Raw genomic sequence first — 23864 nt, 5'->3', positions numbered from 1 at the left:
TGCAGCAGTTAACTGCTAGATGGTGGGCTTCCTGTTTCTATCCTATGTTCCTCAGGGCTCATCATCAGGGAGGCTGTAATGTGATGGCTTGATGGCTGCAACATCCTTGGTTTACTGATAGGGCAGGCAATATTTTTCATTCACAGTAGAAGCAACCTAAGTATCTACCACCTGATGAATGGATAAATTAAATATGGCATACCTATGCAGTGGAATATTATTTAGTGATAAAAAAAAAATGAAGTGGACTCCTGGTGGCGCAGTGGTTAAGAATCCACCTGCCAATGCAGGGGACATGGGTTCGAGCCCTGGTCCGGGAAGATCCCACATAACATGGAGCAGCTAAGCCCGTGAACCACAACTACTGAGCCTGCGCTCTAGAGCCCACGAGCCAAAACTACTGAGCCCATGTGCCACAACTACTGAAGCCTGCATGCCTAGAGCCCATGCTCTGCAACAAGAGAAGCCACTGTAATGAGAAGCCCACACACTGCAACGAAGAGTAGCCCCCACTCGCCACAACTAGAGAAAGCCCACATGCAGGAATGAAGACCCAACACAGCCAAAAGAAAAAAATTATTTAAAACAAAAGAATGAAGTATTGATTCATGGTACAAAGTGGATGAACGTTCAAAATATGGTAAATGAAAGGAGCCATACACAAAAGGCTGCATTTTGTATGAAATGTCCAGAATAGGCAAATCCATAGAGATAGAAGGCAGGTTTGTGGTTCCCAGAGAATGGGAGGAGAGGGGAATGGGGAGTGACTGATAATGGATATGAGGTTTCTTTGGGGAGATGATGAAACGTTTTGGAATTAGATAGTGGTGATCATTGCACAACCTTGTAATATACTAAAGATCACTGACTTATATACTTTTCTTTTTTCAGTGTTAATAGTTTATTAATTCTCTTGCATCCATTCATTGCTTCATTTAACAAACACACCTCTAGTGCCACCAGCTACGCCAGGCTCTGTGTTAGGTTTGGGAGATACAAAAGTAAATCACATATTCCTCTCTTAAGACACTAATACATTGTAGATATGGTCACATAGATAATTATAAGATAATGAAAAGCACTACAATAAAACTGCATGAAAGTATTGAGGGAGTCCAGAGGAGGCAGTAGCAAAGATCAACATGAAGGCCCCAAAATCTGGATCTCTGAAATTTTTGGTAGAAATATTGTATTGTCTACATCAGATCCAAAGTGCTGTTTTCAACAGGAGGCACGTCATCCCTCTCCTGATTAATTTTTTTTTAACATCTTTATTGGAGTATAATTGCTTTACAATGGTGTGTTAGTTTCTGCTGTATAACAAAGTGAATCAGCTATACATATACATATATCCCCATATCTCCTCCCTCTTGCGTTTCCCTCCCACCCTCCCTATCCCACCCTTCTAGGCGGTCACAAGGCACCGAGCTGATCTCCCTGTGCTATGCGGCTCCTTCCCACTAGCTAGCTATTTTACATTTGGTAGTGTATATATGTCCATACCACTCTCTCACTTCGTCCCAGCTTACCCCTCCCCCTCCTCGTGTCCTCAAGTTCATTCTCTATGTCTGCATCTTTATTCCTGTCCTGCCCCAGGTTCTTCATAACCATTTTTTTTCTTAGATTCCATATATACGTGTTAGCATACAGTATTTGTTTTTCTCTTTCTGACTTACTTCACTCTGTATGACAGTCTCTAGGTCCATCCACTTCACTACAAATAACTCAATTTTGTTTCTTTTTATGGCTGAGTAATATTCCATTGTATATATGTGCCACATCTTTATCCATTCATCTGTCGATGGACAATTAGGTTGCTTCCATGTCCTGGCTATTGTAAATAGAGCTGCAATGAACATTGTGGTACATGACTCTTTTTTTTTTTTTTTGCTGTACGTGGGCCTCTCACTGTTGTGGCCTCTCCCGTTGCGAAGCACAGGCTCCAGACGCACAGGCTTAGCGGCCATGGCTCACGGGCCCAGCCGCTCTGCGGCATGTGGGATCTTCCCGGACTGGGGCACAAACCTGTGTCCCCTAGCATCGGCAGGCAGACTCTCAACCACTGCACCACCAGGGAAGCCTATGAATCTTTTTGAATAATGGTTTTCTCGGGGTATATGCCCAGTAGTGGGATAGCTGGTCGTATGCTAGTTCTATTTTTAGTTTTTTAAGGAACCGCCATACTGTTCTCCACAGTGGCTGTATCAACTTACATTCCTACCAACAGTGCAAGAGGGTTCCCTTTTCTCCACACTCTCTCCAGCATTTATTGTTTGTAGATTTTTTGTTGATGGCCATTCTGACCAGTGTGAGGTGATACCTTGTTGTAGTTTTGATTTGCATTTCTCTAATGATTAGTGATGTTGAGCATCCTTTCACGTGTGTGTTGGCAATCTGTATATCTTTGGAGAAATGTCGCTTTAGGTCTTCTGCCCATTTTTGGATTGGGTTGTTTGTTTTTTTGATATTGAGCTGCATGAACTGCTTGTATATTTTGGAGATTAATCCTTTGTCAGTTACTTCGTTTGCAAATATTTTAGAAATGAAAAATAAACATAGGAAAACCAGAACAGTAGTTTTTCATGGAGCTCTTAGGACTGTGAATAGGGACGGGCAGGATTTAGAATGTGGAGATGGAGTGAGGGGACTGAGGCTGAAAGAAAAGTGAATGTAGGAAGATATTCAAGAGCAGGGCAAGTATAAAGACAGGTAAGGTAAGCAGTTCAAATTGTTAGTGGAGCAAAGTGGGCAGGAAGGGTAGAAGTGGGATTGGGCTGGAATGCAGAAGCTGTCGAAATGCCAAGACAAGGCATCTGAGCTTTCTGTGTGGGCTCTAGGAGGGCTTTAAAGGCCTGCTGCCCGTCTACCAGTAATGTCTTGGTGATGGGCTGCCTGGATTTGAAAGCAGCATGCCTGTTGATGGTTATTACTTTTATTCCCTTTATTCGTATTTTCATTCATGATTTATTGAGCACCAGCCACATATGAGATGTAACTTACATTAATTCATTTACTCCTCATCACCACCCTATAAGAGTCAATATCTTTATCTCCCCATTTTTCAGACAAAGAAACCAAAGCTCAAAGGTTGTTACCAGTAAAAGGCCAACCAGTGAGTGATGGAGTCTGGCATCAACTCCAGAGCCAAGGCCTTATACCTCTCTGCACCTACCTCCTCTCTCCAGTCCATTTTCCCACCTTTCTCAAATCACCATGGCCTCTGCTCTTACAGACAGTAAAATTAAGCCATGGAACTAGTGGATCTTGACATTTTCTGCTAAGCGATTAAATACTTAATTTCTTGGTTTCCAGGGCTCATTTCAAATTTTTTACCTCCTATTCATGCAAGCTAGCCGTCACAAGGGCAGGATTCGTTACCTATAAGGCAGTTATGAGACACGTTGGGATAAAACGTCAGTTGCTTACATGTCTACTTTACAAGCTATTAAGAAGGTGTAAGTACCTTCCCTGCAGAACAGCTATTTAAATTTTGCCCTGGAGCCACCCTTTCTTTAGTAAAGTTGGAATTTGAAGACAAGTTAAGAAGGATAAAACAGCAAGAGAGCTCTCAACTAAAATAGCAAGTTCCTCTTTAGACTTATCTTTAAGCACAGTATTCCTTTACTCTCTAAGGCATCAGTCCATTTTACTGGAACTACTTAGAGTCAACAGCTGGAGGGTCACCCTGCTCTTGCTTTTCCCTCCCAAACTAAAGTGCTTACCTTACCCTTCATTTCAAAAACAAATTAAAATTCCTAATCTCACCAGATGTGATTAAGATGATTCTTAAAGCTGTTCACACACTTAATAAGCCCAATTATATTTTTTATTCGTCCTGACATAGTTCCTTTTGTGCTAAATCATAGGTTTAACATTTTTAACTGATTGAAGCATCAGTTTCCCCCTCTGTGGTCATGTTGAGATCTTGGGCAGTGGTGGAAAAGTGCACTTAAATGGTGTACGGTTTGGGCAACTCATTTTTAGATTTTTACATTAGACATTTATACTTGGTTTTGTTTCCTGACCTTGTGGCATCTCTGCTGTCCCCGAGGAGGCTGGAAGGTTGGGAATGAACTGAGCATCAGGGAATAGATCACAGACTCTGCACTACTAAAGACCTAATTAGGTCATCTCTCCCATCCACCTGCCAGGGCATGATTGCTAAAGTCTCCTTCCTTAGGAGAAGGCTGTTTCAGAAGCACTTCTACACTTTATGTCCAATTTCTGTTTTCCATTATTGGTAACCTGACTTTAGACAGTGAGAGAAAGATTTGTAAAATATTTTTGGCCATTGCTTTTTTTCTTAATGGTTTTAAATGTTCATTCACTCAACAAATATTCATTGACCACCTACTCTGGAATATATAGTCCAAGGCAGGGAGGAGGAGGGGGACAAATGCCAATCAAAAAGTCACACAAACAAATGTGAAATGTGGCTTTGACAGGTGCTGTGAAGAAAGGTACAGTGATATGAGAGCCTGTGTTAGGGACGTTTTACCTGATAGAAAGGGGCAGGAGGAGGTGACCCGTGAGCTGAGATCTAATAGATGATTATTAATTAACCTAGTAAAGGAGGGAGGGAACAGTAATCCAGACTGAGGGAACAGCAAAGAAGCAATGCTGCGCCAGGGGGAGGAGACTGCAGACAGGAAGGACCCTGAAGATCAGTGACGAAGGGGTAGACTGGATGGGCTCTTTTTTTTCTCTCTTTCATTGAGCCTTGTCTAAAAATATCATGGTAAAACAAGGCTCTGCTGCTTTAAAAACAACAACAAAGGGGCTTCCCTGGTGGCACAGTGGTTGAGAGTCCGCTTGCTGATGCAGGGGACACGGGTTCATGCCCCGGTCCAGGAGGATCCCACATGCCACGGAGCGGCTAGGCCTGTGAGCCATGGCCGCTGAGCCTGCACGTCCGGAGCCTGTGCTCCGCAACGGGAGAGGCCACAATAGTGAGAGGCCTGTGTACCGCAAAACAACAACAACAAAGGATTTGAAAAATCACTGTCTTAGTCCATCTACCTGACCTATCAAGGAAGTTTTATAACCCATATCACAGGTGATGTGTCATGTGACACATACCTTTCGTCACCTTCTCACCCCTGTCAGATTGCTGTCTCTCTTTAAGCCTGTTTTCATGAAATGCAATGAGTATGTTTGGCTGTCTCTACAAATCTCTGAACTCAGTTGTTCAACACACAGCCCCTAACCATTACGAAAAATATTCTTATTGCAGATGACAGAGGTAAAACCATATGGAGTTATTTTAGGTCAGTGGTTTTCAAATAATTTTGTAAAGCAGCAGAATCCATTTTTCAGTTGAGATCTAACATGAAGGCATCAGAAACGCAAATGATTTTTATTTTCTTCTTTGTGCCTTTTTTCTTATATTTTTCATGTTTTCTAGCATGAACATTGATTACTTTTATTATCAGAAGATAATGGGTTTTAAATTATGTAGCCGTTTAGGAAAACTGAATCGTTTCATGATAACAAGTTTCAGGGACCAGCACAGATTGAAACAGATGTCTCCCTCTGTTACAGTACCCCTGTTGACCTTTTCACAACTAGGGATTACTAAGGCACAGGGTGACCGTGGTTATTTCTTCATGAAATTATATGATAACAGCAGAAACCTTACTGATGAACAGATTATTTTCCCAAGTGGAGCTTTTCTTAATGAAATGGTTGCTTAGAAACCAGACCATAATAATAACTTTTCTATATTTAGTTTGTAAAGTGATTCAGTTTGCAAAATTACTAAGTCAGGGAATACTAATTAGATAAAATTGAATATATCTATTACTTCTTGTCTTGCAATTGAGCAACCAAATGGTTAAATTAACAGCAAAATTTTGTCCAGATGTGTCTATCCAGATGCTATTCATAACAAAGACATATAAGGAAAACGAGAGCTCATAGAGCCATCCTGCTCTACTCTTTTTTTTTTTTTTTTTTTTCCTCTTTCTACTCTTAACTGTATGATTCTCTAGTGGCACCATGTGTTTGCTCTTTTATCAATTTGTATTAGAAGCTGTTACATGTAACACTTACTAGGTTGCTGAGAGGATCAGTTAGGTCAGTGGGTCAAAAATTGTACGTGAAAATGTGAAAATAACCTCAAGTTGAGCTCAGCGAGACAGCAGTGTAAAGGAAAGGCTCAAGAGTGAAGATGCTTGTTTAAGATGACATGTTTGATAAATGGAAAATCTTAACATGCTAAATATTACTAACAACAAAGAAACCTCAATATGTGCCATATTCGTCAGGTGCATTTAATCTTGCATTCAAACTAGACAAAAATCTAGAAGAAAATACATTTCTGTCTTCCATTTCCAATAATGATGAGATACCTCAGCTGAAAACAGTTTTTATGCAGGGTAACATATTTAAAACACTTTAAAAGCATAAATGAGCTTACAAGAAAGCAGTGAATTACCAAGCCAACATCTTAAGAGAAAGCCAGACCCTAAAAGGTAGAGGGAGCTTAAGAACCTGCATTTGCCCTCAGAGTATTTGCTGAAATTCAGTTTTAGTTTCATGCTCTTGAAGGTCAAACCTGCAGAAATGAAAACCTGTCTAGTCCCAACTTGAAATGGGGAGTCAAACAGACCTCCAACATTAAGCTTAGACCCCAAAGGAATACACCTTCAGATGAATCAGAAGTAAAAATGGTACCCCTTCACCTCATCCCCAGGGACTGAGAGGGGCATTGTCTTGTCGCTAGAGACAGTGTAATCACAGCATGGTCCACCTTTCCTGCAGATTTGCATTATTGGGATTCAGGAAAGTTCAAGCTGAGAATTAGAGTTTAAGAAGTTTATATACTGGTAGTGTCTGTGGATGTCTTACAAGAACAAAAGCATATCTCTGTGGAAGAAGGGACCTTCACCCTAGACCCCAAAGAATCCTCAAAATAATTTTTTAATTTTTACTTTTATTTTTAATGTTTAAAAACTTTATTGTGGTAATATTTAACAAAATATTTGCTATACTAACCATTTTTATTTTATTTATTTACTTATTTATTTAGGGCTGTGTTGGGTCTTCATTTCTGTGCGAGGGCTTCATCGCGGTGCGCGGGCCTCTCACTGTCGAGGCCTCCCGTTGTGGAGTGCAGGCTCAGTAGTTGTGGTTCACGGGCCTAGTTGCTCCGCGGCATGAGGGATCTTCCCAGACCAGGGCTCGAACCCGTGTCCCCTGCATTGGCAGGCAGATTCTCAACCACTGCGCCACCAGGGAAGCCCAATATACTAACCATCTTTAAATGTGCAGCTTAGTGGCATTAAACATATCCACAGTGTTGTATAATTGCTATCTATTTCCAAAACTTTTTCATCACCCCACACAGAAACTCTTAACCATTAAGCAATAACTCTCCATTCCTCCTCTCATAATAATTAATTAATAATTATTGTATATTTAATTATGTACAATAATTAAAATATATTCACAAAATAACCAAGCACAAGGAAGCAAGGTCCCAGAAGACTTTAGATATTGGACTTATCACACACAAATTATTAAGTAACCAGGCTTCCTGTATTCATAGAAAAACAAGACAAGCATGAAAATATCTTCAGGGATAGGAGACAATCAAAGTTGATGTAGCAGATTTAAAAAATAAACCAAATAGAATGTCTAAAAATAAAAAGTAGAATAACTAAAATTAAAATTTCAGTGGATGAGTTTTACAGCAGACACAGCTAAGAGAGAATTAGTGAACCAGAAGGCAGAAAGGAAGACATTATACAGAATGCAGCACAGAGAGACAATATTTAGTCTCTGGATGGAGAAGTCAAAAAGGAAGGATTAATAGATTTCATCTCTTAAAAGTTTAAAACTCATTCATGTCGAAAATAATTTAACCTTAATTAAAATGTAAAGTATAATTAAAGAAAAAAGATTTGCAACAAGAAGGACAAACATAAATCTGTAGAGACAGAAAATAGATTTGTGGTTGCCTAGAACAGGGAGTCTGGGCAGAAAAAGAAAGTAACTGCTTGGGTAGGAGGTTTCTTTTTGGAGTGATGAAAATCTTCCAGAATTAGACAGTGATGATGGATGCACAGCTATGTGAATATACTAAAAACTACTGAATCATATACATTAAAAGGGTGAATTTTATGGTATATGAATTACATCTCAATAAACTTTTTTTCAAAAGGACAAGCAGTTAAGCCTCTCTATATAAAGAGTTCATAGTGATTAATAAAAAAAATATCCAGTAGATAAATGGATAAAAAAATAAATAGGCAATTCATGGTAGAGGAATATAAGCAATAAAAATTTGAGAAATTTTTCTAATAGGCAAAGAAATGTAGATTAAAATAATAATGAAATACAGTTTTTTTTGTACCATTTCAAAAAACACAGATTTTTTTTTTTTAATGGGACTATCCAGTGCTAGCCAATTGTATTGAAATGCACACACTTGAACACTCTTGGTAGGAGAATTAATAGGAACATTTTTGGAATGCAGCTTTGAAAATGTTTATACACTTGCATCCAGTTCTTTTTCTTTGGAGAATCTACCCTAAGAGTATAAATGGGAGTTAGGTGCCTATACTAATTCTGTCTTTAAAAGTCTATGAAATTTTTCCACACATGAATAATTATGCAAATGACTCTCGGTCCCAGGGGCAGCTCGCAATTGCAAAACCCTGAGCTTTTTGCAGCATAGCTCCCTTGTCCCCTTCTCTAGGAAGCCCCACCCCTTCCTACACCCTTTTTTAATTTCTCTTTCTGTGTTCTTGTTACACCCAAACATGCTGTATTAACCACACTGTCTTGTAATCATTGTCTAATTTGTCTCTCTCTCTAGACAGGTGCTGTCCTATTACGTTTATAACACTTAGTACCTGGCACAGAGTAGATACCCTATTAATGTGTGAATGAGTGAAAGAATGATTTATATTGCCTTAATTCTAAAGTTGTTTTCCAAGCTTTATGATTTATGCCATAGCTGCAGATTACTTCTATATACTCTTTTTTTTTTTAACATCTTTATTGGAGTATAATTGCTTTACAGCGGTGTTATATACTTTTTTTTTTTTTTTTGCGGTATGCGGGCCTCTCACTGTTTTGGCCTCTCCCGTTGCAGAGCACAGGCTCCAGACGCGCAGGCTCAGTGGCCATGGCTCACGGGCCCAGCTGCTCTGCAGCATGTGGGATCTTCCCGGACCGGGGCATGAACCCGTGTCCCCTGCATCGGCAGGCGGACTCTCAACCACTGCGCCACCAGGGAAGCCCTGTTATATACTTTTATATAAGTGATTTGTAATTATTTTAGTTGACTCCTTCCCCCCCCTTCTTTCAGCAAGAGATTTTCTTTTTCTTTTTTTTTTAATTTTGAATTTTTTTTGGCTGCACGGCTTGCATGATCTTAGTTCCCTGACCGGAGATTGAACCCAGGCCCCGGCAGTGAAAACGCAGAGTCCTAACCACTGGACTGCCAGGGAATTCCCGCCCCTCTTTTTAACAGAAGTAAAATTGACAAGAATCCTTAATATTTGTCCATCCTAAGTAATAATATTGCTATTAAAGTTTTCAATGTTATTGTGAGACCACCTCATATGATCTACTGTGAAAGCCAAGACATCTGGAGGAATAAGCCCCCCTCATCCTCCCATAAAAAGGAAGACTGTTAAATAAAACAAAGTTGTCCACTATAAAAACAGTGTTTGTGTATATGTGTGTGTGTGTGTGTGTGTGTGTGTGTGTGTATTTATTTCAAAGAGTGGTGTATGGATGAGAGGGCACTAAAATGCTTATGTTGATTTTAGGTTTCAGGTAGTTTTTTAAAAGCTTTATTGAGATATAATTCACATACCATATAACTTGTCCCTTTTAAGTATATAATATAATATCTTTGAGTATATTCAGAGTTGCACGTCTGTCACCACAATCCATTTTGGAACATTTCATTACCCTAAAAAGAAACTGGTTCCCCAGAGCCTCCACTCCTCAATCCTCCCATACATCCATGAGTGATTTTTCTTTTCTTCTTTATGTTTTTCTCTAGTATTTGACTCTTTTACAGTGACCATGTATTATTTATATATCGTCAGGGGGAAAAAGCCACGTTCTTTTGATTGTGGAAACAGTTTTTCAAGTCTTTCCTTTCCCCTCTATTTATAGGTGCCTTGCTTCACAGAGGGATTTTAACCTGAGGGCTGTGTAGATCCCTGAAGGGGGCCATACTAGATATGGTTACTTGCCAAAATTGTAGGCAGGGTGTTTATGTGTATATGTGCATTTTATCAGGGCAATTTATAGTAGCTCTGCCTGGTTTCCATATGAAACTACAGTTTAAGTCCTGCACGTCATGGTTACTAATTTCACAACAATCACTTTTTCTAAGCCAGTCCTAGCCCACAGCACCTGTCACAAAGACTTGCCTAATCATCTCATTAGGACATCTGCTATGTTTAAGGAAAAATGGGAGAATTCAGGAGTTTTGAACTTGCCTATATCACTGCTTAGTACCCAAAGCACAGAGCAGGTCTCCGAGCATTGACACTGGATCATGTGAAAGATCAGCCCTGTCTTGTTAGAGCTTCAGGCCAGGTGACCACTCCCCTGGGAGGCTTAGGCTCTCTCAAAACTAGTGAGAACCTGACGCATCAGTCAGCTTTGCTGATTCTGCAGCTTCTCTTTGCATAGGTTTGAGGTGAAAGGCCAGTAGAAAACTTACAAAAAAAATGAACCTGGAGTTCAGGTGGTACTCCCTCTACTGGGACCACCTAGCTAGGGATCTTTAAGACTGCTTTATTTTCTTACCTAGATTCAGCTAAAAGAGAACTACATACTGTGTTCTGGGAAATCAGAAGCCCCTCTTTTCATATTATCAGTAAGTGTTTCTTTTAATGGCATAAAGAGAATGTTAATATACAAAATGTTTCATTCTTTGAAAGCTACGTAAAGAGAACTAAATGAATAACATCCTGGTTCTTTATTTCTCACCCATGACCAGCTGAAATGCAAGTTTCTCTAAATGCATAGGGCAGTGATTACTCTCAAAGCAGAGGTAATTGCTGTTTTCCTTCCTTCCTCACTTATGCCTTCAGTCAATTAGTGCAGCTTTGTTCATATTTCTGTATGTACTACAGAACCCTTGATCATCATGTTTTTGAGGCTCACTTTTCTCACCTCTGTTCTGAATCATGCAGAAGTATTTGATAGAAGCAGTCCTGACAAAGTGGACTCTAAGCTTTTTGGTGCTGTTTTGGGTTTTATTTTATTTATTGGGGGAGGGTAATAGAATAAGAGATTTAGGGGACTCGCAATAGCCATAAATATGTGGAGTGGAGGTGTCTAGGAATCACTGATGGAAAACTGAAACTCACTAAAATCTAAGTTTTTTATTTCCTTTTGTATGTCTCCTCTGTCATCACTAATGTTAGCAGCATCTCAAGTTAAAGTCATCTGTGAATTTCATTAACATTACTACCTCCCTTTTCCACATAAAGATAGATATAAATAAATACACCAATTAAGAACAAGGCAGTCCCTGTGAAGCCCAACTAGACCCAAGAGGATTCTGCCTTGTTCATACGGGATGCATTGTACAGAGTTCCTGTCCTTCCTCTGACCTTGGAGTCTAACAGAAAGTAAACTTTATGGCTGATGAATACTGAAAAATGTAAGATTTGCTATCTTTGGGGTTAAGATTTGCAAAGCTAGTGCTATTCCAGCAGTTATTTTCTCCTAGGCACTGCAGCCGGGTGGGTGGTGGGTAGCAGATGAAGGTTTGCAGTCCTGCTCTGTCACATGGCAGCTCTGTGATCTTGGGCCATATTTTTCACCCTTCTGTTCCTCAGCTTCTCCCTCAGTAAAATTAGGAATGAAAGTAGCATCTAATTCAAAGGATTGTTGGAAGCATTAAAGGGATGAATGCATATAAAGTACTTAGGACCATGCCCAGCATATTGAAAGCACTCGTTAAATGTTAGGAGTTTTTACTGTCCTTGCTATTAGGTTTTTATTTATTATAATAAACAAATAAATATTTCATGATCCAAATGGCTTCCGGCAAGTATAGTGAACTGTCGGTAAATATAGATTATTACTAATTTTAACTTTTTGCCCTCCAAAATGGGAATTAGAGAACAATGTAAGCAAATACATTGGCCTTATTTTAGTGTTTGAGTATATTATTTAGATCTTGATTAAAGAGGCAGACACTGGGTACTGTACCGCCATTCTTACAAAAAAATCTTCAACTTATTAGTCTAACCCTCTTTTTTCCTCAGGCCTGAGTAACACTTGCTCATCTTGGATCTTTATAAAGTTGTTGGGGCTTGTCCACACTTAACACAACCTTGGAGCTTTAGAGAAACTTAACATCACGTTGGCATGCTAGACGCTATCATTTACTCTGATTACAAGGAGAGCCCAGCTATTCAGTTGAGTTCCCCATACTTCCTTGATTTAATAACCAACTTCTCCAGTTTGTGCAGCTTCCTGGATTCTTGGAGCTGAAATGATTGTTAGTTTCCATTATAATGAGCGGTCTCTAATGTAACAACTGAAATACCCTGCTAGAGGGTAGTAGTCTCCTTCTCTTCAGGTTCTACCTTATCTTTGTGTCCTTGAGCTGCAACAAGAGAGGACAATCACAGGTTGGTGATTATCTTTTTGTCATCAGAAGGAAAATTTCCTTGTGCCTTACCTCTTCACCATCATTGTTCTTTCAAACTAGAGCTTCCTCCCAGGTTAATATACATTTTACCTTCTTTCTAGTTTTTAAAACAAACTTATTTCTGTTAATTTCTCTGAACATAGTTTGTAAAGAATCAAGAAGCTTGTCTCCTGCCCTGCTTACCCCCTCATGGTTACAGTCCTCAGAGATAACCATTTCCTCTACCCCTGTTTAAATAGTTTCTTCTAGTAATTACCTCCCTATTTATAAATAAAATGCTCTCATGGATCTCAATGTTAAAAATGTTGCACATTTTCTACTAATCTCCTGTATGTTAGATGAAGATTTAGCATCCACATGCACACATGCCTGCACATGCACGCCTCTACCCCTTCTCCTTCTGCCATTTCCCCATCACAGTTTTTGGCTAAATCATTGGGCAGTGCTTGTTGCTGACTCTGGATATTATTCATTGCTAAGCCTAGTTCAGTTGTCCTTTCTTGTATATTTGCTTAGTTTTCTATGTAATTATTGCTGATTTTTTACAAATGATCCAACAACTCTATCAAATATATATCATTATTTTGTCCCATCTTTGCTCTCTTTACTCAGACTTAAGCCTTTTTTTTTTTGGCTGCATTGGGTCTTCCTTGCTGCGCACAGGCTTTCTTTGGTTGCAGCGAGAGGGGGCTACTCTTCATTGTGGTACGTGAACTTCTTATTTTGGTGGCTTCTCTTGTTGCGGAGCACGGGCTCTAGGTGCGTGGGCTTCAGTAGTTGCAGCATGTGGGCTCAGTAGTTGCGACACATGGGCCCTAGAGCGCACGAACTTCAGTAGTTGTGGCATGTGGGCTCAGTAGTTGTGGCATGTGGGCTTCAGTAGTTGTGGCTCGTGGGCTCTAGAGCACAGGCTCAGTAGTTGTGGCGCCTGGGCTTAGTTGCTCTGTGGCATATGGGATCTTCCCACGCCAGGGATCGAACCCGTGTCCCCTGCATTGGCAGGTGGATTCTTAACCACTGCGCCACCAGGGAAGTCCCAGATTTCAGCCTTTGATACCTATATTCTTTTTATCCTTGTTTGTCAGTATTTTTTACTCCTTGACTATAACTTTAGTGAGATTTCAGGAGGAAGATGTTTGTGATCATTCTGTTATATTTGATTGAAAATTATTTTTACATTTTCATCTCTAAAAGGGGCTGTTCTATTTAAAAGACTGTGCCCTTTATCACAATTTTTTAACTTGTATTTTATTTAGTTATATTTGATACATTACATGGTTCAAAATTCAAAAGGTACCAAAAGATACAGAGTAAAAAGTCTCTTCTCTCTTATTTATCCTCTAGTCACTCCATTTCCCTCCCTAGAAACAACCAATATCATTGGTTACTTGTGTATCCTTCCAGAACTATTTATGAATGTATAAATGTGTGTATGTATTTCCCCTTTGTGCACAAATTGTTGAATTCTATACACATTGTTTTGTACCTTGCATTTCACTTAACAATAGATATTAGTATTTATTCCATAAGAGTTCTTTAGAAGCTTCTTCTTTTTTTTTATGGATGTCTTTCTTTGTCTGACTTATTTCACTTAGCATAATTCTCTCATGATCCACCCATGTTGTTGAAAATGTTAAGATTTCTTTCTTTTTCATGGCTGAATAGTATTCCATTGTGTGTGTGTGTGTGTGTGTGTGTGTGTGTGTGTATACACCATGTCTTCTTTGTCCATTCATTCATTGATAGACTTTTAGATTGTTTTCGTATCTTGGCTGTTGTAAACAATGCTGTAATGAACATAGGAGTGCATGTATCTTTTTGAGTTTGTGTTTTTGTTTTCTTTGGATAAATGCCTGGTAGTGGAATTGCTAGGTCATATGGTAGTTTTATTTTTAATTTTTTCAGGAACCTCCATACTGTTTTCCACAGTAGCCATACCAATTTACAGTCCTACTGACCGTACACGAGAGTCTCCTTTTCTCCACATCCTCTCCAACACTTGTTATATCTTGTCTTTTTGATAATAGCCTTCTAACAGGTGTGAGGTGGTATCTCATTGTGGTTTTGATTTATATTTCCTTGATGATTAGTGATGTTGAACATCTTTTCATGTGCCTCTTGGCCATCTGTATGTCTTCTTTAGGAAAAATGCCTATTCAGATCATCTGCCCATTTTTTAATCGGATTTTTTTTTCTTTTGAGTTGTACAACTCTTACAGTTTTTTAATAACAAGTTTTTGAGATATAATGCATATACCATACAATTCACCCATGTAAAATATACAATTCAGTGTTTTTTATTATATTCACAGAGTGTGTAACCATCACCATAATTAATTTGAGAATGTTTTACCCTCCGTAAAGAAACTCCATATCGTTAGCAGTCAGTCCCTATTCCCCCCCACCGACTCCCACAGCCCTAAGCAACCACTGAACCTACTTTCTGTGTGTAAATTTGCCTATTTTGGACATTTTCATATAAATGGAATCATTCAATATGTGGGGAGTTGTGTTTCTTAACAGTTTTCTGCAGAAATACCTGAGAAATTCAAGTGAGTAGGTGGTTTCCAAGTTGATGTGGGTATTTTGGAAGGTAGGTTGTTGTCTGCCCAGGGGAATAAATCTGGTTGGTTTTAAAGTGGGGATGACGTAGCAGATTCCTGGGATAGAGCCAGTCAGCAAGGACATTTAGGATTAGACTGTCTTTCCTACAATGCAAGAGCACTGTGTAAAGTGAGACCTAAACTATGGTGACTGCCCAAGGTCTGCAGAATCACTGAGCAGCATGCTGAGGGATCATCTTGAAGTCAATACTGGATCAGAATACGTTTCTGGCTTTGTAATGAAAGTCTTTTGGGGAAAAAACCCAGTTATTTTACAAAGTTGACTGTCTCTATTTTGTCGCATAAAGTACTTTCAATAATATTTTTTCAGTTGGTTAATTTGCCTTATCCTGTGCTTTGCCCCAAAACACAGATCAGAACGCTTTCATGAACTCCTGCCAGATTTGGTTCACCTTTGCTTTCTCTGTATCTTATCTGTTACACCACATCTTGAAATGCATAGTCATTTTCCTGTGATCAGAGCAGGAGCAGGTATCTCTCACACAATCATTTGGTCCTTATTGCCAAAGGGATTGACGTGTCATGTTTCCTTAAAGCTAGTGCTGACCCAGAAATTACCCTGTTTTCATATTACAAAGGAGGGGCCAAGGGGCATATGAAGGTTATGGTCAGGCTTCCTCAGTTGTCAAAATTCAAAAAACTTTTCAAAGAAGAAACAAAACAGCCACACAAAATCTCATCCCTTTAAATTGTTATATAGTCTTAACCATCATATGTGATTCTCTTCACTGCTCCGTCTAAGAGTGAGGAAGGAACCATTGTCCCCTAGGGATTCATAAAGTCATAGGTGGCAACTGTATCCTGAGAAGGTAAACTCAGTCAGAGAGCCATTTGGCAGCAGTCTGTGGAGCAGGCCAGCAGGAAGATAAACAATTGCTAACCTAGGACTGTGGGAAGCAAGGAAATTGTACTTTGCTATTGGCAACCTTTTTATGTAAGATTGGGAGAATTAATGCTCCCTGGTGGAACTAAAAGTTTGGCATTATAGGAAAAGTTTTTTTAAAAATCTGAATTTGTTTTTTTAACCTGAAGAAGGATATATTAGGATTCCTTTGGTTGAAAAAAAATCAAACTGGCATAAGCATGAAAGGATATTTATTGGCTTATGTATCCAAGGGTTCTAGTGAGTAAATGTATAATTGGATCCCGGGGCTCAAAGCACGACACAGTTCTCTCCTTTTCTCCTTTCCTCTCTTGGCTTGACCCTCCTCTGTGTTTGCACCATTTTGGGGTTGACTTTCTCCACATGATGGCCACTGGCAGCTCCAGGTTAATCACTTCTACAGGCAAAAACAAGAAGACAAAACAAAACAATCCCCCCCCCCCCCCCCCCCACAGACTCCAGGAGTTCATCTTTCCTGGTAGTTCCAAAATTGGCTCCAGGATTGAGTCTCTTCCCCCATTCCTGAACCAAACATTGTGGTGGTGATGGCATGGAATATCCTAAGGCAGCCTTGACATGAGTTTGTTAACACATGAGGAGAGAGAAAGTGGGTAGTTAGCCCCACTCAAACTACATAGACTGAGAGTAGGGAAGGGATATTTCCCAAAGGAACAGCAGGTGTTGTTACCAGAAGAGAGAGTAGATGCTGTGTGCAACCAAAATGCCTGTCTGCTACAGAGAGGAAATCAAGAGCTCATTTGGTTTTGAAGTATACAGCAGGATATTCTCATAGAAGTAAATAACTTCTCTGCTAAAGATTAGTGAGATAAAAATAGGCATAAGTGACAGTAGAAGGAACTTTAGTAGTACATGTTTTTCAGAAAAGCTCGATATAGATCAAAGTTTTATAGAGCAAATCCCATTTTACGACTGAGTTCCATTATGAAGTCACAACTATATTCCTAAAAGAAAACAAATCCACTGAATTTCGAGTTAGGAACTTCTGATGAAGAAGTAGTTATGACTGCTACAGATCTGTAATACATACCAGGCCTTGTGATACATCAGTGATAAAACATGTGCCAGCGTTGCAGTTACCAACTATCAATTCACTTTTCCTTTGGGTTCTTTTAGAATGTGGAAGCTGTTTCCTTCATTTATCCTTTTCTTAGCTGCAGACATTTTTCCTATGCTAGGAGGTCTCCAACTCCACCTTGGACCTCCAAAAACTTACCCCTCGTTTTGCGTAATAGAGCTACCTACAAATGCATTGTCACATTTTGCCAACAGGGAAGCTGTCTAATTCAGGTTCTGCCACAGCCTGAAACTCCCTAAAGAGCAGAGCTTCTGTTTATGTAAAACTGGAGGCCACATAAAGGAACACAGGGCTTCCCTGGTGGCGCAGTGGTTGAGAATCTGCCTGCTAATGCAGGGGACACGGGTTCGAGCCCTGGTCTGGGGATCCCACATGCTGCGGAGCAACTAGGCCCGTGAGCCACAATTTCTGAGCCTGCGTGTCTGGAGCCTGTGCTCCGCAACTAAAGAGGCCGTGATAGTGAGAGGCCCGCGCACTGCGATGAAGAGTGACCCCCACTTGCCACAACTAGAGAAAGCCCTCGCACAGAAATGAAGACGCAACACAGCAAAAGTAAATAAATTAATTAATAAACTCCTACCCCCAACACCAAAAAAAAAAAGGAAGACAAATGTGGCTTAAGACCCACATGCAGAGACTTCCCAGGCTTTTCAGGCAATGAAAAGGTATAGGGGTGAGGAGGGCAGACAAGACGATGGACAAGCAGGTGTAGCCCTCAGCAGTTGCATCGCCTTGGTGTATATCTATTTATAAGAGAATGGAACCCCAACCTATAACATAGAAAACAGTATATAGACTTTGCCTGCAAGATTGTCAAATTAAATGGAAGAATGGTAAACTCAGATAAAAAATAATTATAGATTTGTCAAGCATTTATATTACTCCTTCCCCATCTTGTCTTTCTTAATTCCTGAAATTTATATCAAGACTGTATCTTTGAACCCTTTTATTCATTCATTCGTTTGACAAATAGTTATTGAGCACTTGTTATGTGCTGGCACTCTTCTAGGCATTGAGGCTACAGTGGGGAACAAAACAAAATCCTTGACTTTGTAGAGTTCACATTCTGGGGACAGCAGTCAATAAATAAACAAGTATATATCATTTCAGGTACTGTTAAGTGCTAAGAAGAACAATGAAGCAGGGTGAGAAGGATAAAGAGTGGTAGAAGAAGGAGGCTGTCATTTCATATACGATGAATGTGGTATTTGAACAGAGACATGATGGGCTTTTAGGAGCAAGCCATGGGCTACCTGGAGGAGGAGCAGCCTAGGCAGAGGGAGAAGTAAGGCGAAGATGCTGGGTCCAGAGCAGCGTGGTCTACAGCTAGGAGTTCCAGCCTCAGTTGCTGGAGGACAGTGAGGAAGGGAGAGCATGGTAAGAGATGAGGTCAGAGGCAGAGCGAAGGCAGCTGGGGGATGGGGGCTGCTCATATTAAGGGAAGAAGGGAAACCAGTGACGGTTTGGGCAGAAGAATGATGAGGTCTGATTCATTTTGACCAGATAGTTCCAGCTGCAGTGCAGGAATAGGGTAGAAGCACGGAGACCAATTAGGAGATTTTTGAAAAAAGTCAGGCCAGAAATGATGGACCAGAGTGGTTGAGGTAGAGGTGGTGAGAAGCATTCTCACCCTGGGTGTAGTTTGAGACCTGAGTTTCCTTCCTTCATTTGTTTTTTTCCTTTTCCCTCACTATTCTTTAGAGTATAGTACCTAACCCCTCCCCCCAAGTAATGGAATTTGTATTTATATAGTTTTGAGACTAGGGGCTTTATTTCTGGTCCTGTCTTAGTCATGTCTCGCCTCCTCTGTCAGCCCCTGTAAAGTTCACTCGATACGGGGTTGGGCTCAGATAATAACACTGCTGCAGATTCTACATCTAGGAGTTCTGGCGTGATGGGAGAGGGGATCAGCAAGTACTAGGAAGGGAGACTCAAGAGCAGGATCTTCCTAATTCTGATCAGGGAACTCAGCCGGAAGCACAGTCTACTACTAATCATGCCCAGAATTTGCATTCCTTATTGCCTTACAGAAATTGTTCTCATCACTGACAGTTTTACAGAGAAAACTCATACTGGGGTAGAGAACTGCAGCAAAGACAGGAAGCACTGCTGTGCTTAAGACTGATGTGTGGGCAGCGACGATACTTGTCATAGAACCTTAGTGTCTCAGACTTGGAAGACTCCCTCGAGGACATTTGATCTGGTCTTCTCCCACTGCTGTGTAAATCCCTGCCATGATATGTAATCATCTAGCCTCTGCTTCCAGAGTCTAGAATCCATAGATCGTAGAATGTCAGTGCTGAAAGTGATCTTAGAGATCATATAGGCCTGAGACTAGAAGAATCCTGGAGTGTGAACTCTGAGACCCATGCTCTTTCCACTCACAATGTTGTCACTCCAAATACAGGGCAGCCCTTGCTGGTAGAATGACAGAGGTGGGTTTAGATGTCTCTATTTTCATCCCATCACAGGCTGTCTGGGCTTATTTTCTTTTCAGTGCTTAACAATAATAAATCCTTTCTTTTTATTTTCAACCCTAGGGGTTGCCCTTCTCTCAGATGTGTACCCTGAGAAAATCTTGCCTGGCCTGTTGGCACAGTATGATGGCGGTAAAGACAAGCACACACTGGAGACCAGAATGAAAGTCGGGGAAATCCTGATGCGAATTGTCAGGGCATTAGGTGAGTTTTCTTGTTCCAGCATCTGGAATGGGGTCAGGGAGCAGTATGGCTGTGGAACCAAATCTGTGCACCTGGAGGCTTGTTATGCTAGCAAGGTGAGGACAATTTGGGGGCTGAGGTGAGTTACTTCCTGTTCAAGGATTTAGCAAATGTCCAACGCGCACCAAGAGATTGGCAGCAGTAGTGCCCATGCTTCTACAACTGCTTAGTCTCCTCCGCTGAGCTATGTTGGGGCCCTGATTTTCCTCAGAGCTGGAATGAGAAGTTTCCCACTTGCTGAGCAGCAGCAACCATGAAAAGAAGGGGAATGTTAGACAGGGAAAGAAGAGTGCTAACTCTGGTTGAATGACTTCTGTGTGCCAGGTCCTCTACGTGTATATAATCTCATCTAATTTTCCTAAGAAATTCTGTAAAGAGGCTGTTGTTGGACCCATTTTATAGATGGGGAAACTGTAGCACAGGGACCTTCAGAAATTCGTTCAAGACTCATTCAGCTGGTAAATACTAGTGCTAAGAATTGAACCTACCAACTCGAAGGAAGTTGCTCAAAACCACACAAGCTGAGAGTTGTAAGGCCGTGGGCTCTAGAGTCACACTGCTTGGGATCAAATCCCAAGCTAATGCTTATCAGCTTTGTGATCATGGGAATGTTTCTCAACCTCTTGGTGCCTCAGTGTCCTTATATATAAAAAGAGGATATTAATAGCACTTACCTCATATGGCTATTGTAAGGATTAAATTTTACTCTTGGGGCTTCCCTGGTGGTGCAGTGGTTGAGAGTCCGCCTGCCGATGCAGGGGACACGGGTTCGTGCCCCGGTCTGGGAAGATCCCGCATGCCACGGAGCGGCTGGGCCCGTGAGCCATGGCCGCTGAGCCTGCGCGTCCGGAGCCTGTGCTCCGCAACGGGAGAGGCCACAGCAGTGGGAGGCCCGCGTACCGCAAAAAAAATAATAATTTTACTCTTTACCCACTAGGGAAAGGTTCTGAAAAACAAGCTAGCTTTGGGATTCCCTGGCGGTCCAGTGGTTAGGACTCTGCGCTTCCAATGCAGGGGGCGTGGGTTCGATTCCTGGTCGGGGAACTAAGATTCCGCATGCTGCATGGCATGACCAAAAAAACCCAAAAAACAGCAAACTAGCTTTTGCCTCTTGTATCAAGAATTTACGTCGAGTTCTTCCTTCACCAGCATTTTTAAGGATTTCCAAAGATTCCACATAGCCATGCATCATTTCCACGAACGTAGCCCTTAATTTTCCTAATTTCTGGGTGGCCCTCTGGCTAAAGAAGATAGAACCTAGATCTCCCACCACTTAAATTCTTTTATTGCTGAAAGGAAAATCTCATGAGAGTGAAATTAAAAGTGTTTTTTTCTGCCCTTTGAAGAAGGGCGAACTTTCTATATTTGCCTTAGTCTTAAATATGGGTCTGAAACATACCAGACAAGTGCACCATTATGAGAAATGATTGTCTCACAATAGGTGTGAGTGTTAAGTTTAACGTATTACAGAATCAAATGTACCTCTGACTTCCATTTGTGTGTATCATTGTGATCATCAGTCTGAGAAGGATGTGTCTGATGCATCAACAAAACATGCCTGTTCTCTGTGACTTCTGGTAGACCGCTATCATTGGCGTGATAAACGCTGAAAAGGCACATTTCTCCATCTCCACGGGCCAGTCCAAATCATTTCCTGTGGTGAGATTGAAGGTGGGGATGAAGGACTAGGTTGAGTGGGAGAGAGGGCTTGCTTCTCCTTACATAGTCCTATAATTAGCCCAATTTCCAAAACTGCCTTCTGGCATTTCAAAGCATATTCCATCAGTTCTCAAAGTTCTAATCTTCCTGTAGCCTACTCTAACAAGTATCCAGCTGTAAACATTGCCTTAGCTTTAACTGCTACTTTCTAATTCACCTTACCAACTTGTCCAGGTGCATAGATGAGATGGCTGACTGAAATCCTTTAAGTGAAATTAAAGCCCATTTTTACAACATAGCCCATGTCCTCAGTTTACTATTGGTGTGGAAATCCTTGTGACAGCCACTTTATAAGACTTCTTTAATAAGTACCCTAGTTTCAGTGGTCCAGGCCTTGTGCTCTCCCCATCCCCAGCTCTTCTTTGCAGTAGGGGGAGTTCCATGGGAACACAGGCCCATAGGTAGGAGCCAGGTGCAGTACTACCGCTTCCTCTTGGCTTCAGTTCCCTAACCACATCTACTTTTCATCCTGCCACTAGACAATGGTGGAAAATCAGCAGGAGCTTTTTTTTTCTTTTCATTAAAAAAAAAAGATTGAAGTATCATATACATATAGAAAAGGATATAAAGTACACTAATTTTAATAGTGTAGTTTTATGGTTCTCTACATATCTGCCATCACCCAGATCAGTACAGAGAAACTTCTAATAACCCATAAAGTTTCCTTTTTTCCCTTCCTAAGCTATACCTGCCCCAGAGGTAAGCACTATTCTGAATTTTTATCAGCATCAATTTATTTTGATTGTCCTTGAACCTCATTTTTTAAAAAAAATTATTTATTTATTATTTTTGGCTGCATTGGGTCTTCGTTGCTGTGCGCGGGCTTTCTCTAGTTGCAGAGAGCGGGGGCTACTCTTAATTGCGGTGCGCAGGCTTCTCATTGCGGTGGCTTTTCTTGTTGCGGAGCACGGGCTCTAGGTGCATGGGCTCCAGTAGTCATGGCACGTGGGCTCTAGAGTGCAGGCTTAGTAGTTGTGGCGCACAGGCTTAGTTGCTCCGCGGCATGTGTGATCTTCCCGGACCAGGGCTTGAACCCGTGTCCCCCGCATTGGCAGGCAGATTCTTAACCACTGCGCCACCAGGGAAGTCTGAACCTCATTTTAATGGAATTAAATCCCCATGTTTCCAGTAAATTGATAGATACGGACACGTGGGTAAGTTTGGGTCAAATTTTAGGGGGCAAGAATATTTCATAGGCTGTGCTGTGTATTGTATTTCCTGTTGTCTCACATTACAAGGCGTATGATGTCTGGTGTCTCATTTTAGTGATGTGAAGATTGATCAGTGGTGTTTCTAGTAGGATACATCCATAATAAACCTCCCCATCAACCTTCCTCCTATTGGTTTTAAGTAACCACTGGTGATTGTTGCCTAGATTGTTGCTGTTATTTCATAGAGGTTACACTTTTTTACACATAAGGAAACAGATACAGAGACGGGTACTAACTTGCCTAATGTTACATAGCTAATTAATGATGAATCCAAAATTTCAATCCAGACAATCTGACTCCAGACCCAGTCTCTTACCCAATACACAATACTGTATCCTGAAAATTTTCCCATGTCATTAAGCATCTTTTTCCTGTCATTAACACACATTTTCCACATCCTCTATAATTTTTAATGATTGCATGAGGCTATATCATTTGAATGTATCATAATTTTTTTCAACTGACCAGCTTAAAGGTTGTTCTAATTTTTCACTATTATGAATTACGTTAAGATGAATATTCTTGTAGCTAAATCTTTGTGCAGATCCACGATAATTTCCTAGGAAAAATTTCTAAAAGTAGAATTTCTTAAAAGCATATGCATATTTTAAAACATATTTATTGCTAAATTATCTTCCCAAGAGATTGTGCCAGTTTATATTTTAATGTTTGAGAATATTTGTACCCTCATCAGCACTATATATGCTATGTGTTATTTTTATCAAGCAGATACATAAAAAAATGTTATTGTGTTTTTATTTTCATTTATTCAATTGACAGCGTTAAATATTTTTCATATTTTTATTAGCTAAATTTTTGTGTGTGTGGAGGGTGTATGTGTGAATTGCCTGTTCCTATCCTTTCTTCATTTTTCCATTGGGGTGTTGATTTTGTTATTTAATTTGTAAAAGCTTTATATATTTACAGATCTTGAACCACTAACATTTATGTTGTAAATATTTCTTTGGTTT

General features: G+C 40.4%; 1 protein-coding gene across 6 annotated transcripts in view; it reads left to right on the top strand.

Moving 5' to 3' along the window:
• The window catches only part of HAS3 (hyaluronan synthase 3), a 202548-nt gene that overhangs the window by 82995 nt on the left and 95689 nt on the right, over window positions 1–23864 (top strand). For 5 of the 6 annotated variants that reach the window (XM_027119458.1, XM_027119456.1, XM_027119461.1 and 2 more), the window contains one exon: window positions 19784–19924. The exons of the other annotated variant lie outside the window; for it this stretch is intronic. In XM_027119458.1, coding sequence (XP_026975259.1) covers window positions 19784–19924 — 141 coding nt within the window. The remainder of the gene's footprint in view (window positions 1–19783; window positions 19925–23864) is intronic. 6 annotated transcript variants of the gene reach the window in all.

The sequence above is a fragment of the Aethalodelphis obliquidens genome, unplaced genomic scaffold, assembly GCF_003676395.1.
Source record: "Aethalodelphis obliquidens isolate GAN/ISIS:26980383/991018 unplaced genomic scaffold, ASM367639v1 scaffold20, whole genome shotgun sequence".
Classification (NCBI taxonomy): domain Eukaryota; kingdom Metazoa; phylum Chordata; class Mammalia; order Artiodactyla; family Delphinidae; genus Aethalodelphis; species Aethalodelphis obliquidens.
The sequence above is the reverse complement of the archived record's forward strand: the minus strand, read 5'-3'. Positions and strand labels throughout refer to the sequence as shown.